Genomic DNA, 26,393 nt, shown 5'->3' with positions numbered 1-26,393 from the left:
TAAGAACCAAGTCTTTACAAGTGGAACTGGGCACAGGGAAGGAGAGAGAAGTATAATTTATGTCAGAATTTTATAAATGTAAAAATATCACATATTTTAATTATTCATGACAATGTGTAATTTTTAGGAAATAAGCTAAATTCATCAAAGCACTCATTTTTCAAAATGTTTGTTTTGGTGAGGCTCATCTAAATCTTGATTCAAGGAACAGTAATAAGATAGCATAAATCAAAAGATGCAAAATACAACCAACAAGTGTCATCCTCTGAAAGAGGAAAGTGGGTGGCTTTTACAGCCACCACCACCAAAACATAATAGGCTAATAATAGAACAAAGCATTATTAATTTGACATTTGTTATTTCTTAAAAAATGTTATGATATTTTATTTCTCCCTCTCTCTCTTCAGAATTACCAGATACCGCAGATCATTAAGGTGAAAACTGTATGAGGCTGAGGTAATTAAACTGATAAAGGCTCATTTGATTTCAGTTCAGCTGTGGAAAACTGACATGCATTTAATCAAAAAGTTCCTCAAGAGCAATGCAGAATTACAAAGCAGGTTTAAAAGGAGAATACATTAAACACAACCAAATCTTGCAGCCTAATTGCATTATTCACAGAAAGCACTTGATGCCTCATTCTCTTTTGGAGCTTGGCTTTCCCCCTCGTCCCCAATCCTCCCACGAAGACACGGGCACACTGACAGAAAGCTAGCACTTCTCAGTGGTTGGTTCCACGCCATTAACTGCAGGTAAATAAAACTCTAAGACACTTAACAGATGTCTAACTTCTTCAGTATATGATTAACCTTGCCTTGTGTATTTCAAGAAGAGCTTCTGGGCACCATTTTGCAGCCTCTACAAAGAAGTGGAAGTAGAAAAGGCAAGAGCAGAACATCCACCTGGGGTCCCACGATGTCCTGACATGCAGCTACCTCCCTCACAGGCCATTTTGGCCTTTCCCTGGAAGGAGAGGGTCTAGCCGGAAGTTAGCTTTAGGGCATGTTACATATAATACCAGTGGTGAAGTATGTCCGTGGTTCTCCATTCTCAAGGTATCTTAAGACAGAAGACTCAGAAATCTTATGATCATGTTTCACTTTTATAAAGTGCTTCAGTTTATAAAACACTTCTACATACATGGTATTTTTTTCTTCATTACTGTAAAACGAGTGCTACTATTGGCACACTATCACCTCAGGTTCCCAACGAGTCTTCTCTAGCTTACCTCAACGCAGAAATGATCTTCCTTATGGCACCCTGCACCACATCCTTGGGCGAGATGTCGAGAGGGCCCACAGCCACCTGTAGCAGCTGCTGAATCATTCTTAGAGGCAGACCATCTAGACACATGGCCACAGCTTGCTCACGAAGTTTCCCTTCCTCTGATCGGGACAGATCATAGAGGTCACCGTATTTCTGCAGTATTTCCTGCAAAGATATGGCACACAACACCTGAGTTATCAAATAGGAATTCAGTGTGTCTACATGTACACAGTGAAGCATATTAAGAAGATTCTCAAACCGAATATACTAGAACTACAAACTGAAGAAAAGGCAGTAGTTAGGAAGGGCTTGGGCTCCAGAGACATAAGGCTTGAGTACAGACCCTTGCTGTATCACGTATTAGTCTGTAGGCCTTCAGTGTCTGCAAAATGAAGATGAGGACAGAGACTCTAGGGAAGAGGGGATATTGTTAACATTAAATGAGAGAGTGTAAAAGCCTCTAGGACAATGTCAGGCACAAGGTAGAGCTCACTGAAGTATAAGTTTCTCTATTATTATTACTGGGCTGCAACCACATGACAGCTCAGACCTAGGAGTATCAACTGCGCAAACCCAGGTAGTCTAGCGTGTCACCTAATTTAATGGTCCTAAAATCCTGCAAGGAGTTTTACTTAGCTCCATTTTACCAAAAAGTAAATTGGTAAAAACCAAAGATGCAAAGTAACATGGCCAAAGTCACACGGCTAGAAATTAGGGGAAGGAAGATCAGAATCCAAAAGACATCTCCCCACCTCCATGGCACACAGCCTGCCCCTCTTGGGTACTGTCTGTAAAAATGAATATGACAAATAATATATGAAATAGGCCCCAAGCCACTGGTTTTCATCATACCAAAACATGGTCACTAAGTGTTAAGAATGCTTTCCAGGTTCTGTACAGTTTCTCAAGTAATCTTGAATATACCCTCTCGACTTTCAGAACAACCATATAAAATCCAAACAATTGGTCAGTTGATGATATTAAAGAATTCCTGATAATTTTTTACTGTGATCATGTTGTAGTGGTGGTGTTTGCAAGCATCCTTTAGAAACAGACATGGAAGTATTTACAGCCAAAGTAAAAAGATGACCCGGATTTTCTTTAAAATAATCCCCAGGAAGGGGTGAGGGTATGCATGGAATAAGATAGTTCACGTTCTGATAATTGTTGAAGCTGTGAGTCAGGCACATGACCGTTCATTTTACTCTTCTCCTCACTGTGAAATTTCTTTTTTTTTTTTTTAATATTTTATTATTTATTCATGAGACAGAGAGAGGCAGAGACACAGGCAGAGGGAGAAGCAGGCTCCCTCTGAGAAGCCTAATGGGGACTTGATCCCAGGACCTCAGGATCATGTCCTAAACCAAAGGCAGACACCCAGGTGGCCCGTGAAACTTCTAATAAAATAAAATTGCTGTGAGTTCAAAGTGGCTACTAGTATCCCTCCTGAACAAGAGGAAACTGAGGCACTGTAGAATAAAGGCATCTAGTTTAGACTGCGTTAATCTGGGGCACAGGGAATCTTCTTTCACTGGGTGTATGACTAAAGAGGTTAAAATTATGGCCTGAACTTAAAAGGGACAAATGTATGAGGCTGAAGGTTATTTCCAGTGCTTGCTATGAAAAGTACCCTAACAAAATCAAATGAGGTCCACTCTAGGAACCTGAAGAGTCTACTACACTGGACCTCCATGGTCTGACTGATGGCATTTGCAAGCAGCTACTGGTACCTTTAAATCATAGCCTCATTGAAACAAACAGCTATTTCCATTAATAATCCCCTTGGCCCCATATATGTTATTCTAATCATTCAAAGACAATACTTGTTCCAAGGAGAGGAGTGACAATTCTTCAGATCTGAGCATGGTATATTTAATAAAAAAGATAAGACAAGTCTTTAATTTTTTATACTAATAAGTATAATCACTTTTACTTGAAGAATTCAAATTTTACCCTAGTTCTCATAATTATGGATTATAGCACGGTACATGTCAGAAAGATAAAATCAAGATTGGTAAAGCCAATTTGTTCCCTGCAAAAAGCCTTCTCTATTGCTGTACATCATTTAATGTGATTCATTAGACAGGCTAATAGCACTAAAAAATACAAAATGAAATGAAACTGCTATCAAACTTTTGAATTCTTCCCGTCTTTTCCATGAGGGCTTTGAGTTTATGTGTCTCATACAAATTTTGAAGTCTTCCATTTGTTCATTATCTGAACTGCTCTCCATTGACCCATCTTTCTAGTCAGGAATTGTTCTTTATAAGCCAAGAACACAATTCAATCAACATGTACAGTTTAAGAAAAATAAAAGAGATTAGTGGCCACTTAGAGTTTCATTTACCATCAACATTAAAGGGGTAAATGAAATATTACTTAGATATCTGTACACTGTTTGCACCGATATGAAACCATTTACCGATTGATCTGTCAACGTCTCAGTTATGTGAAAAAATCGCTAAAACTCTCTTGGCTACAACAGCACAGCAGAAAAACTACAAAAGCTACAGAGAAAGGATTTCCTCATGCTGCCCTAACACACTGGGCCTCAACTCTCATCATGGGCAGCGACTCTGGACTCTTCTGAGAATATTTTTTTGAGATATCACGAAGGTCTCAACTGGAAACCAACTAGGAATAATTGTAATAGCCAAAAAAATTGGATCGATAATAAAATTATATTGGAAACACAAAATATTAAGAAAAAAAAACAGGATGAGTGCATCTAATTAAAAAAACCGAAAAACTGTTGAAGCAGGCATGGATGGCTCTTTTGGAATTTTTCTGAAAATTAGGGACAAAAAAAATCAATCATTTTTCAGTTCAGACAGCAAAACAGGCTCACAGACCACTGTCCTGATCATCTTTTCAGAGGAACCCTCCATCCCCCAGGCACCTAACGTGGGTTAAACTCAGGGGCCTTTCCCCCATCCCTCCCGCTTCTTCCCTGCCTGAGATCAATCCTGATCAGTGGCCTTAAATCCTTTTCAAAGAACTGATAACTGAATTGATAATCAAGAGGTAATGAAAAAGCTAAAGGATAAAGGATTGAGGACCATTTTCAAAGACATCTGAAAGACTGAAAACCCGAGCAAAACCACTACTGTGGCTTTAAAGGAAAAACGAAAGCATGTACTATGTTATGTGAGTGAGTGGGCACAGAGAAGTTTTTACTTCATTACCTGCTCACTGTTCTTCAGAGAAACAAGGAAACTGTGGCTGAGGGTTTCCAGGTGAGCAAGTGATTTCTCCAGATGACTCTGGGCATCTCCATAGGTAACTTTAGAGTCACTCGCTTCTTGAATGTCATCTTCTGAATTTCTTTTCCGTGGCTTCTCAATAAAATGTTTGACCATCTGAATAGCCTTCCTGGTCATCTCTTTCCGTGCTTCCACAGACAGCTTCAACACAAAAAGGAATTGAACAACAGTGAGACAAACCATATGATCAGAGATGGCATATTTAATAAGGTATTAGCGAGGCAGAGAGAACAAAAGTGAGATGTTAACATACAACTTTAACACATGAAGAGGAGTTTTGTTATATTAGTTTTTCTTCTGTGAGGAAAACCACCACAATGAGGAGCCATATGCACTATTAAATTAGTAAATAATGATTTTTTTCATGCTAATACACAAAAGTAGTGGGTGGCATGATGAAACTAGCATTCAAGTAGATTACTGGTTACAGTGCAAAAAGGAGGAGTCATTTCTACAACCACAATTCCAAGTATTGATCATTTATTATATGGAAATAATTAAAAAGAAGAAAATAGTACAGGCATGAAGATTTTAACTGGAATAAGACTATAAAACTTCAAAAGCAATCGAATTGCCTAATAATAAAAGAAATGGTAACTAACTTATGATAAATTACTAGATAGAACATTATATAGTCATTAAACTTAGAATTATTAAAAGAGCATAGCAATTTGGAAAGTGCTTATCATAAAATGTTAAATTTTAGGAATCAGAAATCATAAAACTATGCCATATTTATATTAAAATCCAAACTAAACCTGTGTGTATGACTGAACACGAACACACACACACACACACACACACACTACTGTTCTGTTAACATGCTGGGATTATGAGCAATTTTGTTCTCAACTTTTCAAGTGTTCTATAATGATGTCGTATTCACTCACTCACCAAGTATTCATTGAATTCTTTTTTTTTTTTTTTTACAATTGAATTCTGATATGTGACAGTCATTTTGTTAGGGGTTATATTTTCCTAATATTATTAAACATTTGAGCTTACCTGGCCTCAAGTCTAAACATAACCCCTCTTGATGGAGGCATCACACACTGGGGAGCCATGCCGGGCCTTGTTAGGAACTGCTGATTTGTGCTGCCTTGGATCCTAGATTTATTAGCCTCATGTCAATGACTCAAGTACATTTTTGTTGTACTATAGCCCTAGAAGGACTTTGTGTTGATTTAAACAAATAAAATAAAAACAGATAAAGAGTCCTAGGGCAAAATCTTATCTTTACTATCATTTCTTAAAGTCACTTAACCGTGTGTCTCTGGTTATTCTAAAAAGTACCACAGCTGCTAAAACATGGCATCAGTGACCACACCAGGAGGCAGGTTGGTCCAGACCTCCCATTTCCCACCAGCTCCCCCCCCCAAGTCACTCTACATAGAATTCATGCTATGATAGTGCAAACAGCTGACATTTTCTTCAACCCCTACAGGTATGGGTAAAAAATAACCTTAGGAAGGTACTATTTCCACTCAACAGTAACTCAGTGTGTGCTTTGGAAATGCAGCTTCCACTAAGTTTTATAGCCAGATTTCTACCTCCAAGTACTCATGGAATAGGACAAAGTCAGAAGCTACCACGGACCAGCAAGTACCAGTTATATTCTCCTCCTCCCTCACATACACTGTGAACTCTTTTCTGTGGTGGAAAAACAAGACAACAGAACTCATGTATAGTTAGTTCAACAGCCCTCCTTACTTCTCCCATCATGTGGATGAGCCCCAGGGAGGTTCTGAGATATGTTGGGGTTCCTTGAGTGAGTGATAAGTAAAATCCAGAAGCCAGGTGCCTTGGTTATGGAGCTGTGCTCCCCTCTCACTGCATGTCACACAGCTTCCACTTTGCCACGTCTACCTCCGTACAGGCTCTGATAGAGCATGTGATGAGTACACGTTGAAGGCTCGACAGAAGTGGAGACAAACAAGAACTTGGCATAGTGAATCCTTCCTTTCCACTCACTCTTGTTTCCTCAAGAAACACAGGCTTGGGGAATATCTGGAGATACCAGCTGGCCAAATGTCTATTCTCTCAGCCTATCAATGGGCGTGGAAGACTTTCAACCACAGACTGGCAAGACAGTAAGGACAAGGCAGGCAGGTCACATGTGCAGGAAACAGCATCCTGGGAGAAACAAGTGGTCTCTGTGCCACTTGTGATCTAGATGTGATCTTTGTTGTCCAAGGTTTAACCTGCCATTGTCAACCACTCCTGAAGTAGTTGGCAAGTAGGAAGAGCACTCACCTCAGAAAACCTGTGTTTAATTTTCAGTACTTGGTGACTAAACAACTTGACAATGTGCTTCAAGCCTTTGTTTCTTCTGGGAAAATGTGAAAAATGTCATCTACCATACAATGTCATATTGAGAATTTAAATGAGATAATATATAAAACAATCAGCACAATGCCTTACCCATCATAAGTCCTCAATAAACAGAAGATGAATTTTCATTCAGCTAACTGATACAATATAAGTTTCTTTTTTATATCTTCCTAATAAACTTGCCATGTGATCCCTTCTAGAAAAACCTTTTCGTGAGCTCCAAAAATTCCTTGGTATGGCACTCCAGAACGTTCATACACTAGCTCCAAGCTAACCATCTAGTCTTAAATAGAAATGTAGCCTCCACTCTAAGCTCTGTACACATAAATTTGTCATCATTCCCTGCTGTCATTAGGTATCTTGTCTCAGTAAAATACTCTCTCTTTTCTTCCTTGCAAGGTACATTCCTACTCATGTTTCAATACCAAGACACGCACAAGTCATCCTGGACTCATCCGTTTCTTCAGCCTCCACAGCCAGCAGAGGTCATCTGTCCCAAAAGCCAAGTTCATCATCCACTTGGCTTATAAACAAGTAGACTCTAGCTGCCCAGCACTATTGAGTCTAGGCTTCACACTGATATCTGTGGTTGCCTAGAACCTGCTATGGAATGGCCATATAATGGTCAGTAGAGGCAAGTGAACTTTCTGGGGGTTTAAATTATTTGACCTCATCACCAGTGTCATCAGAAAGGGTCCCCCCCCTTACTATTTTTAATGATATTTTAAAATAACTAAATAACCCAACAGTTACCAAGAATATAGAGTGTAAAGAAACGCAACTCTAAGTTATTTTTCCTGCAGGAGCTGGGGCCTGTGTAAGGGGCAGAATGATATTATGGTAACAGATGTAAGGACTGAGCATTTTGCTTCTTTGGACACTTAAGCTTTTCACTGTTTATTAAAAACAGGTTTATCACTGAAAGACTATAGAGTGAGATTAAGAAATAGACATTTTGGGGTGCCTAGGTGGCTCAGTTGGTTAAGTGTGAGACTTGGGCAGCCCCGGTGGCCCAGAGGTTTAGCGCCACCTGCAGCCCAGGGCGTGATCCTTGAGTCCCACACCAGGCTTCCTGCGTGGAGCCTCATTCTCTCTCTGCCTCTCTCTCTCTCTCTGCCTCTCATGAATAAATAAATAAAATCTTTAAAAAAAAAAAAAGTGTGAGACTCTTGATCTCAGCTCAGGTTTTGATCTCAGGGTCATGAGTTCAAACACCGCATCAGGCTCCATGATGGGTGTAGAACCCACTTAAAAAAAAATACAGGGAAACCAAGTGGGGGAAAATTAGAGAGGCAGATAAACCATGAGAGACTCCTAACTCTGGGAAACAAAGAAAGGGTTGTGGAAGGGGAGTTGGGTGGGGGGATGGGGTGACTGGGTGAGGGGCACTAAGGAGGGCACTTGATGAGATGAGCACTGGGAGTTATACTATATTGTTGGCAAACTGAATCTAAATAAAAAAATTTAAGAATTAAAAAAATGTTAAAATACAAGTTTCATTTCACACTGAATAAACCTAATAGACCTATTTTCCTTAAACTCTTCCAGGATAGAGAAAAGTAGTAAGAGGAAAAAAATTTGACAAAATCAGAGTGAAAAATTGCAATTTCTTCACTAGCTCGAGTAGCCACAAAGTACTTTTATTCTTAACCTTCTATTTTGAAGCCCATGGCATTAACACATCATTCACATATGTATTTCTATAATAAGCAATCAAAGATTTTGTAAAACTATTCCCTGACAGCAATTAGTAACTTTTTTTTTAATGTGGATTTTGTAAAATAAAGTTAAGTGACTAAATTATTCTAGCACTCCATAAGTGTGTATTGAGCATCTGTTTTGTAGGCCCTCTGGAAAAATGAGAGAGAACATGAGCCAGGCTCAAAGAAATCATATTTAGGATAGAAGATAAGAAGGTGGGAAGGGGGAGAAACGGAGGAGTCATCCCTGACAGCTGTGAATCTACTGGGTCTACCTTTGAAATATATCCAGACTCTACCCAATTTCCACCACATTCATGGCCACCACCCAATTCCAAGCCATACTGCCCCTCTCGTATGGCAGTGGTTCTAAATGGTCTCCCGATTGGCAGACAGCACAGAGCTCACCAAACACAAGCATTCCATGGGCCCCACTGCATATGCCAATCCCATTGCAGCTAGCATGAGCCACATTCCAGCCAATGAAAGCTGAGCAGAGGACACCTGTTTCTTTTCTGAGCCAAGGCAATGATATAACCCACATGCATCATTTTCCAGCCTCCATTCTTTCCCAGCCATGGCAGTCGAGGAGGATGCAAGGCCCAGATGGCATCAATACAAGATGGTAGAGCTTCCCTCAGCCTGAATGCTAAGTGACTTTGTGGTAGACAACCCTTGACAGGCTCTTCCTGGATTAGGAGCATGAAGGAATATTAACCTTTGTTGTGTTGAGCCACTGTGATCCTGGAGCTAAGTGGGTACTCCAGCACTCCCCAGTAGCAAAGTGGTATTTTAGACACATAAATCTTATCATGTCACTCCTCTGCTCAAATCTATTTAATAGCTTCCCAATTCACCAAGAGTAAAACTCAGCCTTCAAGGCCCTAGGAAGCCCACCATGGTTTGTTCTTCACCCCACCTGACCTGTCTAATCCTACTTTCTCTCTTTTTCTACCCTCTCACTCCACTCCAGACACTCACTTCCATGCAGTCCCTCTGCTTGAGATGTTCTCCAGGTATCCTCATGGCTCGTCCCTGAGGACTTGGCACAAGTGTCACCTCATCAGAGGCCTCGACTGACTGTAAAAGCTAGCCCTCCCTCCACCCTTAACCCATCTCTCTCTCTCTCCCTCTCTCTCTCTCCTTATCCTGTATTAGCTTTTTCCCAGAACTGACAAATTTTGTTTCCACGTGCTGACAGTCACTGTTGTATTCCCAGAACCCCAAACCCAGAATGCGGCTCGTACATAACCACCACCCAATCTGTTGAAATGTGTAAGTGAATGAATGGATGAATGACAACATTTAAAAGGCAGAAGAGCAGAGGCAGAGTTGCAGAGGTGGGAAAGCCGGTGCTCCATGGTATATGTGTAACCATCAGGAAGCACTGCAGGTCAGAAAGAGCAGAGGTCTAAAAGGACTCAGTAGAAAATGCGCTGGCCTTACAAACTACTTTGTTGGGTCAGTTGATTTTGCCATCCTTTAAAAAGATGTAAAAGCCAATCAGAACTAAAGGCTATAAACAAAAACTGGCAGGAGGCTGAATCTGAATCTGACCTGTAGGCCATAGCTGGGTGACCCCCTAACCTACAGTATTAAAAAGCTATCACTGGAAAGAAGAACTGAGAATAAACTGTAAGTGACCTTGAGTACCAGGCTAGTTACAGAACCTGAAGTATAGGAATTAGAAGCCGCTGAAGGCAACCCGTACATACTGAGGATTACAATAACAGAAAGATGCCTTATTCAGTTCCCATTTAAAAAGACATGTCGAAGAACCTTTTTTGAAGAAAAATATGAAACTGAGCAAAAAAATGTCATTCTTTCTCAAGCCTTGCTTCATCTGTCTTCATCTCTGGACTCAATTCAGAGTCCACAGGTCTGGAAGCATCCCTGACATCATCTCCTCCCCAGGTCAGAAACCACTTTTAGGCCTTCCTATAGTGCTCTGTGCTTACCAGTGTCAAAGAACATACCACACTCCATTCAAATTGTCTGCTCACCTGTACATCTCCTTGACTAACAGTGAGATCCTTCAGGTGGCAACTGTGTCTGTTAAACTCTCTGTATTCCTAGCACCTCAATAATGTCAGGTACATCGGAGACAAACAGAAAACAGCTGTTCAATCTCACAACTCCGATCAACATACAGGGTAACGGGGGAAGAGAACCTTTAAAAGGGCATTGAAATGGCATGTTCTCAGCGCATGCCTAGAAACCTACGGTCCAGACTGTGCCAGAAGACTCCAATTTACCATTGACTCTGCAGCATCCTGTTCCTGGGAGAAGGCCTTTGGAGATTAAAACTGCAAAAGGATATTTAAAGGACTCAAAACAAACAAACCAGGACCAGACATATGCCATCAGGACAATGATCAGAAACTGCACAGAAGAGGCGCAAGGACATTAAGCTAGTGATCGCTTTGAGTGTATTCATTTGATATACATCCTGTGAATACATGATGAACATTTGCCTTGGGCTGGGTGCTGGCAATACAGACAAATTAGATCAGGTCCCTGCCCCTGGGCATGTGAAAGGCTAATGAGAAATACAGAAAGAGATAAAGAACATTAAAAAGAGGCAGGATTATTATCAAAAAGCAATAAGGTAAAGAGGAGATACTGTCGAGGCCTCAAGAAGGGGAGCTATGGGGGCACCTGGGTGGCTCATTGGTTGAGCCTCTGCCTTCAGCTGAGGTCATGATCTCAGGGTCCTGGGATCAGGCCCTGCATTGGGCTCCCTGCTCAGCGGGGGTTCTGCTTCTCCCTCTCCTTCTGTGATCTCTCTCATTCTCACGCTCATATAAATAAATAAAAATCTTTAGTAGTAGAAGAAAAAGAAGAAGAAGAATGAGGAGGAGGAGGAGGAGGAAAAAGAAGAGGAGGAAGAAGGGGAAGAAGAGGAAGGAGAGGAGAAGGAGGAGAGGAGAGCTATGTCCCAGCTGAAGGTGAGCAGCTGGGAGGCTGGGAAACATGTGCTACAGGCGGCCACTCTTGAAGTGAATCCTCAGCAGTGAGGAGGCATGAAGATAGAAAAAGCATCCCAGGAGCCACCAGGTCAAAGGAGCAAGTGGGGAACCTGAGAGTCAATTGGCTTGACCAGAATATGAGCACAAGTAAAGGTCCATCAGGGAATGAGGAAGAAGAACCAGGCAGCGGTGACAACACAGATGGCCTGTCTGCCAGGCTGGTGGGACGGTGCTTTATCATGGTGACTGGGAAGGAAGGGGTGAATGCACGGAACATGAGCAGAAGTTGGCACAATCAGTACTATCGTTTTCAGGTAATGGCTTGATGCAAAATTCACTAAGACAACTTTCCTCATCTGCATGTTCCTTCAGGCTGATCAATTTTACAAAGCAGATATATATTTTTAAATTTTATTTTACAGAAAGAGAGAGAGAGAGGGAGGGAGGGAGGGAGGGAGGACATGCTTGCAAGTAGAGGGAGGGGCAGAAGGAGAGGGAAACAGAGAATCACCCATCTCTCCCTCCTGCTTTTCAACCACAAATATTTCCCCACTTACCAAATGCTAGCCCTGGTCTTGGCACAGGAGATACAAAGGTAAATTAAAGCATGATCTCTATGTGGGAAAAATATAGATCATACTGGGAAACCAAACACAAAAATAAGCACTTATAAAACGTAACCAGTATAAATGAATTATGTGGGTGCACCAAGAAAAAATATCTTAGCAAGGCAAGAAAGCTTTTACAAAGGAGCTAACACCTGAACCACGACTTGGCGGATGTGCAAGAATTCATGTGGACAAGGTGGGCGGGGTGGATTTTGGGCAGAGACAGCAGCATGGGGACTTAAAAAAGGCTTTTTATAAAAGAGAAATGTTCTGTGCCTGTGACTCTAGAACATCTGAGGGCTAGAATACCCTCCTCTGCAAACCCGCAGCTCACCACCTCGGAGAATCTCGGGGGTGGGCGGGTGGAGGAATGGGTTCAGAACAGCAGCTAACAGTGCATTTGGGAAAAGAGGAAGAAGCGTTTTTGAAAAAGATCAAACAATCCCAGGAGTTTGATGCCCCATGGCTCCCCCTCAATCCCCTTGCCATGAAAAGCTAGACACCTCCTCCTCCAGTCTCACTCCCATGCCAGACCCAGACAGCCACTGTTCTAGGGGCAAGGAGAAGACCATGGTGGCAGGAGCAGAAACTCTCTGTGCTGGGGCAGGAGGCTGTCCCGCAGGGGAAGAGATACAAAGGAGGGCTGGGGTGACCAAGGGTGCCATAGTGAGGCTCTTACACATTCTCCCCTAGGTCAGTGGGCTTCAACTGAGGAATGTGCCCCAGCAGCACACAAAGTTTTTTGAAGGGTACACCAGTACAGAGAGTTTCTAAATCTTCACCTTCTCTAAATCTTCTGTCCTAAAACTGATCTTGAGAATAATTCTTGAGGTCAAGGTGTCAAATCTATTTTCTTTCTCAGCTCCCCCTTCACATAGGCCTTCTCTACTTACATAAGACAGACATGCATCACCTTCTTCCTGAATCGGACTCTGTTACATCCTTCTGGTTTCTAAAAAGTTCCAGAACACACAACAAGGGAGACTGAAAATACTGGTGTGTGACAGGACTCCAACTAGAAAATTCATTTTTCTTTGCATGTCACAAGGTTTCTGGTTCTTGTGCTTTCAACAAAATTTATGAAAGATCTAGTTGAGTTGTCGGTGATAAATCATCAAAAATAATTTTTAACAATAGACCATGATGTGAGTTTTAGCTGTTGAAAAGGGCAAAGACCTGAGTGGCACTGCTAGGACAAAACTCCCTCCCCAACCACTATGAACAAGGTTTTTAAATATTCATATCTATAAAAATGTAAAGTGGAAAGAACTAATGTTGAATGCAATTTCAATCTAGCAAGAAGTAACACTCATTAAAGGGCACATAAACTAATTAAAAAGCAATGTTTAAAGCTCTGCACATCTCATTAAGAGGTACATTTTATTTTTTAAATATTTTTTATTATTTATTTATTCATAGAGACAGAAAGAGAGAGGAAGAGACACAGGCAGAGGGAGAAGCAGGCATCATACAGAGAGCCTGACGTGGGACTCGATCCAGGGTCTTCAGGATCACACCCTGGGCTGCAGGCGGCGCTAAACCGCTGCGCCACCGGGGCTGCCCAAGAGGTACATTTTAAATATAATTTTAATTTTATCATTCTTATTTATCAAAAGTTAACACACCTATGTTGTTCTGATCAAACGCATGACTAAAACAATAATTCAGTACAGAATAATTTCTCTAAATAGTAGAGCTCTACGGTCACAAGAAAAAATTTAAATGTTAATTTGTTTGTATTTATTAGTTGTATTATTTCTGATACAGAAAAATGACTTTTAAGCATAAAAACACTACACTGTGCTACAATTACATGCAAGTAAACTATAGAAACTCCTGGCCCAAAGACAACTCTGCTCGTTTGCTCACTGACTCCCAAACTAACAGACATGACCAGACTCTAGGGGGACGTCTAGCAGCTTAAGGCTAGGTCTCTAGGATGACCAGTGTCTCTAAAGATTGCTTCCTGAGAAAGCTCAAAACTGCCAGTAGAATTTACTGTTTGTTCTAGCCAAAACCCAGGGAGAGACCAGCAGGCCCCTGAACCCCCTTCTTGGAGCAGGCACTTTAGAAAGCTTGCCATTATAAATCCTTTCTCTGCCTCTTTGAGATGTAAATGTGCTACCAAGCAGCACTGTCCCCTTGAGACCCTGGAAGTATCTCTTTGAAATGCAGACACTCAGGGAGATTGCCCTAGTTCCCCATCCTGTGGGAGGGTAAAGCACTCAATCCAACTTGCACAACTATCTTCGGTCAAAAAGACATAAGAAGGTGGGGTTTCTCTTCCAGGTCAGTGTCACTTGGCAGACGCAGAGGATGGCCCAGTCCTGTGCCCCAAGCCAGACCCCGACCCGGCAGGGCCTCTCCTGTAGCACACCTCAGCACTCAAAGTCTCCTGCCTTTTGTTTCAGAGGAGTTGAACTCAATTAATGTACACTGTCCTCCCTGCTGTGGCAGTTATCACTAAATAAAATCTGTCTTTATCGACTTTAACTGGTGCCCTGCTTTATTTTTCTTGGACTAAAGAAACAGTACAAATCATTTGAGAGAAAGGAAAGATGCAGCCTTCCTAACCGCTAAAGATGTGCTTGTTTTGGATTTTTTAAAGGGACAGAGGTGATTATCAAGTCGCTATTTACTGTGGATTACCCTGGGGACAAAGAGAGCTCTGTAACAGTTTTACATTAGTGTCAACATTTAAAATATAGAGAATCACATCATCCTTTGTACCTGTTTAAAATAAGATTTAAAAAATCTTACATATCAAGGACTATGGTCTGAATGTTTGTGTCCCCTCCCAATTCATATGCTGAAATCCAATCCCCCCACAAAAGCGATGGCCTTTGGGAAGTACTTAGGTCAGGAGAGTGGAGCCCGTTACACGGATTAGCACCTTCAAAGCAGACTCAGAGAGAGCCTCCTGTCCCTTCACTACATAAGGACATGGGGAGGAAGTACCAACCATGGACCAGGAGAAGGGCCAGAATTCAACTCTGCTGGTACCTTTATCTTGAACACTGTTCCCCTAAAGTATGATTTTTAGACCACCTGCATTGAAATAACTGAGCACTATTTCAAAAATGAGAATTCCTGCACCCTTGTTAGACTCCCGACTGCATGTGAGGTTAGGGAAGTCACTGGTATTGGTGGAAAGAAACCCCTGTCTTTTGCAAAAGCTTCCCTTGGTTAATTCTAAGAGCAATGGAAGCATGTGAACCATCACTGCAAGCTCTGGGGGCTTGAAACTTCCGAAGGACCCAGTGAACTGGCTGACAGTGAGTGGGATCCAGAAGCATGTGGCTCCTGGAACAGCAGCTCAAGGGAAGTAAGGAGGTCACTGAAAGAGTCCAGACAGATTGTGGGGTAGGGAAGGGGGAGACGAAAGAAGGCGGCAGTTCTGAATTTAGGTGATAACAGAGTGTGTGTGTGTGTGTGTGTGTGTGTGTGTGTGTGTGTGTGTATAACTAAAAGACACCGATATGCTGTCCTGGGCTAGCTGCCTGAGCATCACTTCCCCTGATATATGTAGTCAGGAACCTAATCAGCAGACCCAGCAGTTTCTAAACCTTTTTGTCCAAGACCCAGGGTAAGAAGCACACTGCATAGCCAAACTCAGTATCAGCACCTATGTATGTATGAATATACTAAGAACAAACAAAAGTTCCTCAACAATACAACTACTGTGGTGAGATGCATACTGATGGTTTCTGATGTTAATCTACAGTCTAGTCTTTTTGGTTTGTTTTTAATGTCGGTCACAACACTTAATTACAGGACTCACTAATGGAGTATATAACTCAGTCTGTAAAACACCTGCAAATCTGCTCCAATGATAACAGGATGACTTGCAGGGGGGTCAGCAAACGTCAAGGCTACAAACGAGGTATCAAACTGTCTAAGTTAGATTTAATTGACTTCATTAAAGAAATTATTTTTTTATCAATCGCATATTTTTATCAATTGCATACCACTAATTTCTATATGGATACTCAATGCTGCATATATGTCTTATTTGTGTGTCTGCTTTCCTTATTAGATTATGAGATCCATCAGAACAGGACCCATATCTTATTCATTTTTTATTCTCAGTACTTAGCATGTAAGCACTGTTTCTGTTTATATTTTTATATATGTTTATATTTTTATATATATTTATATATAAAATATATATTTATTTTTATATTTTTGTTTTGTTTATATTTTTGTGTTTATATTTATATATATATGTTTATATTTTTTAAGATTTATTTATTTATCTTAAAGAGTAGGGGGCACTTGGGTGGCTCACTCGGTTAAGTGTCTGCTTCAGCTCAGGTCATGATCCCAGAGTCCTGGGATTGAGCTCTGCACTGGGCTCCCTGCTCAGCAGAGAGTCTGCTTCTCCCTCTCCCTCTATCCCTTCCCCCTCCCCTCCTGCTCATGTTCTCTCTCTCAAATAAATAAAATCTTTTAAAAAAAAGAGAGAGAAAGAGTGTGTGTGTGTGGAGGGAGGGGCAGAGGGAGAGGGAGAGAGAGAATCTGAAGCAGACTCCCTGCTGAGTGCAGAGGCCACTGTCTCTGATGTGGGATTCGATCTCACCACCGTGAGATCACAATCTGAGCCAAAACCAAGAGCAGGATGTTTAACCAACCGCGCCATTCAGGCCCCTTTAAGCACTGCTTTTAACTTATAAAATATTATGAAATAGTATCTTAAATATTATGCACAGAAAATGAAAATTTAGAAGTCATAAAAATTTTGCTTTAATATAGCTAATTAGATATTCAACCACAAAAATAAGAATGCATGGTTTGTCACCTTCAATTATATACTTAACAGAAAATCGATGTTTTAACTTTGTTTTTTGCTTTAATTATCAATTGCTTATATAATAAAAATGAATGATGCAGGACAGAAGCCACTTTATCTCTGCCTTTTGCCTTGTAGAATAACCACAGAAATACTATTATTCTTCAGCAAGTGTGAATGGTCCTATCTTTTTTACTATTTGCTTTTGGCAGTGACATAAGCTAATCATTCCTAAGTTTTTCAATAGCTAGAAGGTCACCTTTATCTTAATAGAGAAAGGCATAAAGAATGTTAGAAATGAGATGAAATATTACTGCAATCAGTAATGAATACTACCATCCATTGCTGTTGTGCATATATAGGTTTTAACAGGATCTGAAGTACTCATTCACATTTTCCATTTAAAAATCTTTTCCAAAAAAATAAAATAAAAAATAAAAATAAAAAAATAAAAATCTTTTCCTATCATATGCATCCATGGGAATCACAATACAAATTGTAATTAAAATCATTTTTTAAAAAAGATTTTATTTATTTATTCATGATAGTCACAGAGAGAGAGAGAGAGAGAGAGAGGCAGAGACATAGGCAGAGGGAGAAGCAGGCTCCATGCAGGGAGCCCGATGTGGGATTCAATCCCGGGTCTCCAGGATGGCGTCCTGGGCCAAAGGAAGGCGCCAAACCGCTGCGCCACCCAGGGATCCCTAAAATCATTTTAAGCAGAGCCATTCAACTTATATCTAAACCAAATGTAAATTTAAAAATCCAGATCCCAACATTTAAAACTACATAGGGTCATTCAAAATCAAAACTGTTTGCTAGAGTTTTGAAATTGGACTAAAATATTTTTTTAAAATGTTTTAACCTTGTAAGAATAAAACAGAAAGAGCAATAAAGAAGGGGAATTGACCAATACTTGAGTATCTACTTGCACCAAGATCTTTATATATGTTATTTTATTTAATCCTCACCATAGTTACTCATGTTCCAGATATTGCAGGGATCTTCCTTATATCCACTCAATATCATGTATGCCAAGAGCTGACTGCATCTGTGGAGGACCCACTCAGTGCTGCTCTGGGACTTTTTTTTGTTGTTGTTAATTCAAAAGATTTTATGAGATACAGTCTAATGACCGTATGAAAAAAAAAAATCAAAGCCCACATTTGGTTTACTTAATAAGGAAACAATGATTTAGATGCTGCACATAAATGACTCCTAGGATGAGAAGAGCAGTGTGCTCCCAGTGGGCCACAAACAGCCTTTCCATATAAAATCTAAGGAGGTTCTCAAGAGTCTAAAGCACTGTGGTCAGGGTGGCGATCAATACCTGTCCATAATAATGATCTGTGTAGTGGGGTTCTCAAGAAACATTACACTCAATCATCCAAAATATCTTCATCCAGGTTGATGTCTGTTGTGTCAATATCTTCTAATTCCAAATTATCCAGATCTACTTCCAGTTCGAGAACTAGATCATTCAGCAGATCTCACTCGTCTCACCACAGTGATTATTAGTTCAGGCAAATCCAGATCAAAGCCAGTCAGTATCTGACAGACCAGGGCCACAGGGATGGGTTCCGGGGTGATCTTATCAGCAGAAAACTTAGAATTTCTGTGGGAAACTTTCTCACACTATCTGGTTGGATGTAAATTAGGAAGCAATGCAGCCCCAGTTACTTCCAGCCATCACACTGAATAAAGCAAAGAACGCTATGATAAAGTTTAACATCATAAGAATCATAAGACAGCAGTGAAGAGAGATGGAAAGAAATTGGCTCCTTGATGACCACTTGCTGCTGGATCAGCCAACCCTGAAGTGAGGCCCACCTGTGGACCTTTCCGTTCATTAGCAGTAAATTTTCTGGTCAATTAAGCCAATTTAATTGGACTTTTTTTACTTGTGTCTAAAAACATTCTGAAATTAATCTGTATTTACATAGTTGTGATGATTGTTCCCCATGATACAGTGAGGAAAACTCAGAAGATAGAGTAATTTTCCCAAAGTCAAGCTGGATGGGAACTCAGATCTGACTATATATACCTATGTCTTTCTCCATCACCATGCTACCATTAAAAGAACTTAAGATATGTCAAAGATCCATCAATTCAATTCAACTCAATTATGCTGAGAAGCCACAATATTAATGTATGAAACTTCTCTGGTTTTCCTGGGTCAGTGGTGATTTAAAATTGTTTTTCTCTCTTCTCCTCATGAGAATTTTTAACACCTGCTCATTGCTGGCATTAATGTCTCACAGTCTTTACACACAGAGGTGGCATTAAAATCCCTCATCAGGGATCCCTGGGTGGCGCAGCGGTTTAGCGCCTGCCTTTGGCCCAGGGCGCGATCCTGGAGACCCAGGATCGAATCCCACGTCAGGCTCCCGGTGCATGGAGCCCGCTTCTCCCTCTGCCTGTGTCTCTGCCTCTCTCTCTCTCTCTGTGTGTGTGACTATCATAAAAAAAAAAAAAAAAAAGTTTAAAATCCCTCATCAGACCAAGTATACTAGACAAAAATTGGTTATACTTTGATTAAGGAACTTTACTAGGTAATTTAACAGGGGGAAAAAGGTTAATTAGTATATGGTATTTCCTCAAAGAAGACTTGTAAAAATGCACTATGAAAACAAATACATACAGCACACATGCCTGTACTAAAATAATTATCACAAAAATCAAGTGAGTTTGGTGTTGAGGCCTTACCCTGGTTCCTCATCATCTCCCTGAAGACACTGCAATGACTACTGACAAAGCAAAAAGGCAACCTACTGATTGGGGGAAGAATATATGATTTATCTGATAAGGGGTTAATATCTAAAATATATAAAGAACTCATACTATTCAACACCAGAAAACAAAGCAAAACAAAACAAAAAACAGCACCAAATTATCTAATTAAAAAACAGGCAGAGTGCCTGAATAGACATTTTTCCAAAGAAAATATACAGATGGCCAACAAACACATGAAAAGATGCTTATCACTAATCATCAGGTAATCAAAACCACAATGAGATATCACCTCACATCTATCACAATGGCTAGTATCAAAAAAACAAAAAACAACAACAGTTAAAGAAAATGTGCAGAAAAGGGAACACTCATGCATAGTTGGTGGGAATGTAAACTGATACAATGAGTATGGAAAACAGTATGGACTATACTGCAAAAAATTAAAAACAGAAATTAAAAATAGAAATGCCATGTAATCCAGCCATTCCACTATTATTTATGCAAGGAAAACAAAAAACATTAATTTGGAAAAACAAATGCATGTCTATATTTGCTACAGTATTATCTACAACAGCCAAGGTATGGAAGCAACCCAAGTGTCCACTGACAGATGAATGGACAAAGATGATGTAGTTTAGATTCCCAATGGAGTATTACTCTGCCATAAAAAAGAATGAGATCTTGCCACTTGCGACAATAGAGGTGGTCCTAGAGGGTATTATGCTAAGTGAAAAAAATCAGACAAAAACAAGTACCATATAGAATCTAAAATATAAAACAAACAAAACTGAATCAGACCCACAAATACAGAGAACTGGTGGTTGCCAGAGGGGAAGGGGTGGGAGGATGGGAGAAATAGGCGAAAGGGTTCAAGAGCTACAAACTTCCAGGTATGAAATAAATAAGTCATTGGAATGAAAAGTACAGCATATGAGGTACAGTCAATAAAAATACAGTAACTGCATGGTAACAGGTAGTAATTACACTTATCGTGGTGAGCCCTGCACAATGCACAGAATTGCTTAATCGTTATGTTATCACCTAAAACTAATACAACACAGCATGTTGACTATACATCAATTTAAAAGACAAAAAGATGTTGCATTGGTCTTCACATTGGAGTTGCCCTGTTCCCAGGCTGGTACCTTCTGTTCCTTCTCCGGTAGTCACCAAAATGATCTTTCTAAAGTGAAAACCTGACAATGTCACTACCTGACTTAAAATCTATGTCTGATCCATGCCCAGAATAAAGTCTTAACTCTTTAGCCAGGTACATGAGAGTTTTCATTACCAGGCCTTTCTTTCTCTCTAGAGCCTCATTCACATGGTTTCATTTAATACCATTTTTCTTGTAGTTTACTGAAGGTACTAGGTTGTTTTGTTTTGTTGCCTTTATTAAAACTGTTAAATCTGTCTGGAGTGTTCCTCCTCTTCTAAGCTTTCCCTCTGTGGTACTCATGACAAATACCCTCCTTTATTAAGACTCCGCTCAAATACATTCTACTATGGGGCTTTTGCTGGCTATACCCCAGCTCTGTTGACCCCAATATTAACCATGTCTATCTTGCTTCTTTCATGATATCATGAATCATATATCAAATCATCCATTTATGATGATTCATTTATGAATCTTTCACTAATTTAACTCTTGACCAGCTTCATCTATGAAGAGTACCCCCAGCTGGCCAGTAGGCAGAAACAATCCTGAGCATCCTGAGATGGGTGCAATTAGACCAGGATCTTCCCGTGAGTACCAGTACTCAAAAAAGCAGTAGGCTTGGGTGCAGAGGAGAGGGCATGTCTTTTTCTTCCAAATTCCTTTGTTGCACAGGCTAGAAAAAGTATTAATAGACCAGCAATTAGGAGGTAAGTCTGTGTATAAGTTGAAGAGGTCCTAAAGCGGGCAGTCCAGGTGGCTCAGCAGTTTAGCGTCCCCTTCGGCCCAGGGCCTGATCCTGGAGATCCAGAATTGAGTCCCGCATCCGGCTCCCTGCGTGGAGCCTGCTTCTCCCTCTGCCTGTGTCTCTGCCTGCCCCTCTCTCTGTGTGTGTCTCTCATGAATAAATAAAATCTTTAAAAAAAAAAAAAAAAAAAAGAGGTCCTAAAGTGAGAGGATGGCGTTGACGCGAGGAACAAAAACAGAGAAGTAAAGGGAGCCCACGTCGCTGAAGATCTACAGCTGAACCATAAACTCAGAACTGAGAAGTCAGCCAGAGAAGAGCATCTCAATAGGGAGGTTATTTTCAGACTTTTCTTCCCCACTGCTTTTTTTTCATGTTAAAATATGCTTTGGTATTTGCTGCACATTATTCTGAGGTTGTTTATTTATTCCCCTGTCTTCCTCCCAACTTCCACTCAATGTGGATTTAGAGCCTGCATGCTTCACGGGAAGGAGTGCACACTCCTCCTTGCACTTACTGACGAGGAGGCCTGCTAGGGCTAGAGATGTACACAGTGGCTTGGTGTCCCGCCAGACTCCTCCTCGGGAGCAGAGGCATCATCATTTAGGATCGGACTGGCCAATTTTCAATCTCTGTTACTAATTATTACCTTAGCCAGGCACAAACAGAGAATGAGTTTTCGGTTTGCCAGTCAGGCCAATAATCATGATCGCCCCAGAAGGGCTTTTGCAGCCAAAATTTTCAGGCAAGACTGCAGACACAAAGCAAGATCTTGGGAGCAGACCTCTATGTGAATCCTGCCTTTGCTACCTGTAGCTCACTAGACACTGGAGGTGTTATTCAACCTCTTTAATTCTCTTTCTTATTAAAATGATGATAAAATATTCACTTTCCAGGGCTGGCTGGATAATTCACAGAGTAACGTTACAATAAACCCTCTTCTGGCATCTGTTTGGAAGGCTGGATGTGAAGAGTTAAATGATGGCAACTGGTTCACCCCTACCAGGACTTGGGTGTGGCCTGGAGGTCTATGGGAGACTTCAGAAGGAAAGATCAGCTCCCCTTATCATTAGGGAGGGGACATGAACAGACATTTAAGAGCCAACTGTTAGACTTCTACATGTCCCCATACTCACAGTGAATGCATGTCCACAATCCATCTCTGAGGAAGCAGCCCAAAGGGGCCTATTAAAGACAGAGTATCTGCTTGGCCACAAACTGCTTCATAATCTGACCACAGCTGGTGGGATCAGGGGCCAGCACCGTAGCCAAGGGCAGCCACAGAGGCTGGACGATGACCTGCTTGATTTCTGAGAGTTCTGTCCCACAAGGCTGCTCGACACTGGATGGTGACACAATCAAAAAGGATCCTGTCTGGGGCAATTTTAACATGCACAGGGCGGGGCAGCGGTGGGGGGGTGGTGTCATTTGTGAGCGAGTGTGAGAATTCGGGGTGGAGGGTGGGAAGTGCAAGTGAGCAGGTTCACACCTCCAGGTCATGACTTGTCAGCTGTTCACTGAGACAGTTTCCCTCACTCCCCTTCTTTACAGGCACAGTATTCTTACTATAATGCCCCACTAACAGAAGTCATCGGACTGGGTGGCTTGGCAGAGGGGCTCCTTACAGCCTGAAACAAATGAATTGATCACAGAATTCTAAAGCATGGAGCACACTGCACATCTGTCCTTCCCTCTGTGTCTGAGCTAGTGCCTAATGCCAACCCCGGGCACGGCACACGGTTTCATTCTAAACCACGCACAGGTTTACAAATAAGAAGTATGGGCACAAGCATGAGGAAAGCTGAGGCTGAGCCCCTTGTGCCACTTTATGCTTTCAAATGTTCTACCCACTGAGCCATGTCTTGGTTGCTGACCCCCCAGAGGCACTTCAATTTTATATTTCTAGTGACTGCCTTCCAACTGCCCCAGTACCCTGACAGACATAATGTTATGGCTTTTAAGGCAGATTATTTATAGTAACAAGTGAAAATAAATTTGTAAACAGAGCTATAGTTTTTGTATAAATAGCATGTTTAGCACAAGATTTCAGAATACGACAGACTTAAATTCAAATCCTGGTGTGTCACTTACTCGCTAGCAGTGTAGGGTAGGTCCCCTAACTACTTTGTGCCTCTTCTATGATCCATAAAATGGGTGCATCACCAATCCCACAGGGTTGATAGGGAGAGCTTATGAGATATTGTATGTAGTAGCTCCTCACACAACCCAAGCACTCAAAGGCTACTTTTTTCCCCTCCTGAAACAGTCGTCCTCCAGTCCATGCGTCATGCACAAGTGTCCATGGGCTTCTTGATGCTTCTCCATATCACATTCAAAATCACTTGTGTTTTGGGGGCTCTTCATAACACAGGCCCACTTGGACCAAACTCTCCAACTTCCTAAATGTAAGACAGACTTTACGGACTCACAAACCTACAAGATACATAATTACGTCCTGGATTTTATTTATTTCAGCTACAATGACCTTTCTTCTCAGCTCTGCGAGCAGAACTATCATGGAATGAGCATCAAATCTGGAACCAGGAGACCTGGGCGTGAAAATAGGATTGGATACTTACTCCTTATTAAAACTTGGGACAGTTATCCTTCAGTAATCTGGCCTTTTGCTGGAGATGATAATGCCTGCTCAGTTACCACCCCTACAAGACCTCTGTGAATATCAGATGTCTTCATGTATAGGGAAATCATGACACTCAAACTCCATGATCACTTTCATGCTGCCTTGAATTCTTGGCTGTTTTTATGCATGTTTGCCTTGTGTTCCCAGATTGTAAGCTGACTGAAGGCAGGGATCACATCTCACATTCCTTTGGGTTTCCTCCATAGGACCAGCATCAGCCTCAGTATCAGGAGCAGAAGCATCATTAATGTATACCACTACCCAGGCATGCTTCCAATCCCTACACTGGTATTAGGTCATGAGATGAAGAACCCTAATATTTGTATGTCATCATATAGAAATTGCTGAAATGAAAAGGAAAGAATTCTAATATATGTTTTATGAACATATAAATCTTATTAAGGATAAAAAACAGGCATCTGGCAAGAGGAGGATAAACAGCAGGCTCAAGTACAGAGAAAGCTAAGGTATCGGAGGGGAGGTAGATTCGGCCAAAACATGTGGATTCTAGGGACAGGAGATTTATTAACATTTTAAGAGCTCAGATTAGGGTTACAATTAAACACTGGGAGAGGTGCTCATTAAAATGCTGGGGGTGGGCAGCATCCTGACTACATTTCCCTATTTTCCCTATTCTCTTAAATGATTATTGCTTTATATCTTCCCCTCTTTCAAATCTCCACAGTCCTTCCTTTATACTCACACACTCAGCTTTCTTTCTTCGCCTTTTTACTGAGAAAATAGAAGCATCGAGAAGCTAATGGTCTCCATCTCTAGCCACATCTGTGCCCATCAGCTCTGCCTTCCTCCTGCTATCACCAAGGGACACTGACGGAATCTTGTCCGAGGCCAATCCTTCCTCTGGGTGCTATGGCCCGTCCACTCTCACCAATTATAACAAAATTCTCCCCTCTCCTTCCAAAAGCATTTTTTTTTCATTCATTACTATGTCGTTTCCATCAATGGATTAAAATAAATTATTAAAAAAAAAAAAAAAAAAAAAACCTTAGGGGTCAATCTTTGCTGGTTCTTCCTTCTCCTCAAGTCTTCATGTTGGAGTGCCCAGCAACTTCATCTTCTGCTTTCCTTCTCTACCCACTCACTCCCTTGGCTTTGACTCCTCGCTCTACGCTGATGATTCTAAAATGCATTTCTGCAGCCCAGACATCTCTGTTGACCTTCGGATTCATATATACAACTAATTGCCTGTCAACGTCCTAACTGGGATGTTTAAAAGTCATATCGATATTTAAAAAAACAAAACAAAACAAAAAACTCTGAGATAATTATGAACTCACAAGACATTGCAAAATAGTACAAAGGGATCCCAAATACCCACGACCCAGCTTCTTCCAATGGTGACATTTTAAAAAGTCACATCAATTTTAATATTGTAACAAATTAACTCCTGACTGCCCTTCCCAAAAGTTTTTCCTTCCCAATCTTAGAAAATGGCACCTCCATCTTTATAGTTGTTCACAATAATCTTGACACCAACCTATATTAACTTTTCTCACATCTTACCTCAAATATATCAGTAAATCCCTTTGGTCCTCTCTTCCAATAAATCCAGAATTTGACCACTTTTCATCATTTTTTATTGCTACCACCTGAATCCAAACCACTCTCATTTTTTAAAAAAGATTATTTATTTATTTATTTATTTATTTATTTATTTATTTATTTATTTGAGGGGAAGGGAAGGAGAGGGGAGGGGAGTGGAGGGGAGGGGAGGGGCAGAGACATAGGCAGAGGGAGAAGCAGACTCCCCGCAGGGAGCTTGATGTAGAACTCGATCCCAGGACCCAGGATCATTCCCTAAGCTGTAGGCAGACGCTCCTCTGCTGAGCCACCCAGGCGTCCCCACTGTTATCTTTTATTTGGAAAACTGCAACTGCCTTCTAAGTGATAGCCTTACTTTCTACCATTCTGCCTGCAATACTTTCAGGACAGCAGCAGAAGCAATCCTGCTAAAATGCTAGGTGTGATCAAACTCTCCAAATGGCTTCTCATTCATACAAGATTCTGCTCTCCTATTACCCTTTGACCAGACCTCACCTCCCATGGCTCTCCTCTCTCATCCCGTTCAGCCACACTGGCCTCCTTGCTCCAGCATGTTCTCTGTCAAGACTTTTCACTTCCTCGCCCATGTTATCTTGGATAACCACAGAACCCACTGCCACCTTACTTCC

General features: G+C 41.1%; 1 protein-coding gene and 1 long non-coding RNA gene across 2 annotated transcripts in view; one reads left to right on the top strand and one right to left on the bottom strand.

Annotated features, from left to right (window-relative positions):
* NBAS (NBAS subunit of NRZ tethering complex) overlaps positions 1-26,393 on the bottom strand; it is a 319,184-nt gene that overhangs the window by 45,360 nt on the left and 247,431 nt on the right. The window contains exons 45-46 of the mRNA XM_072771030.1: positions 4,452-4,670; positions 1,229-1,431 (exon numbers count right to left, since the gene is read on the bottom strand). Of these exons, the coding sequence (XP_072627131.1) occupies positions 1,229-1,431; positions 4,452-4,670 (422 nt within the window). The remainder of the gene's footprint in view (positions 1-1,228; positions 1,432-4,451; positions 4,671-26,393) is intronic.
* On the top strand, positions 11,440-14,630 carry LOC140600748 (uncharacterized). Its single transcript, XR_012003914.1, has 3 exons — positions 11,440-11,843; positions 13,557-13,705; positions 14,427-14,630. It is a non-coding gene; the product is annotated as an uncharacterized lncRNA (long non-coding RNA).

The sequence above is a fragment of the Canis lupus genome, chromosome 12, assembly GCF_048164855.1.
Source record: "Canis lupus baileyi chromosome 12, mCanLup2.hap1, whole genome shotgun sequence".
Classification (NCBI taxonomy): domain Eukaryota; kingdom Metazoa; phylum Chordata; class Mammalia; order Carnivora; family Canidae; genus Canis; species Canis lupus.
The sequence above is the reverse complement of the archived record's forward strand: the minus strand, read 5'-3'. Positions and strand labels throughout refer to the sequence as shown.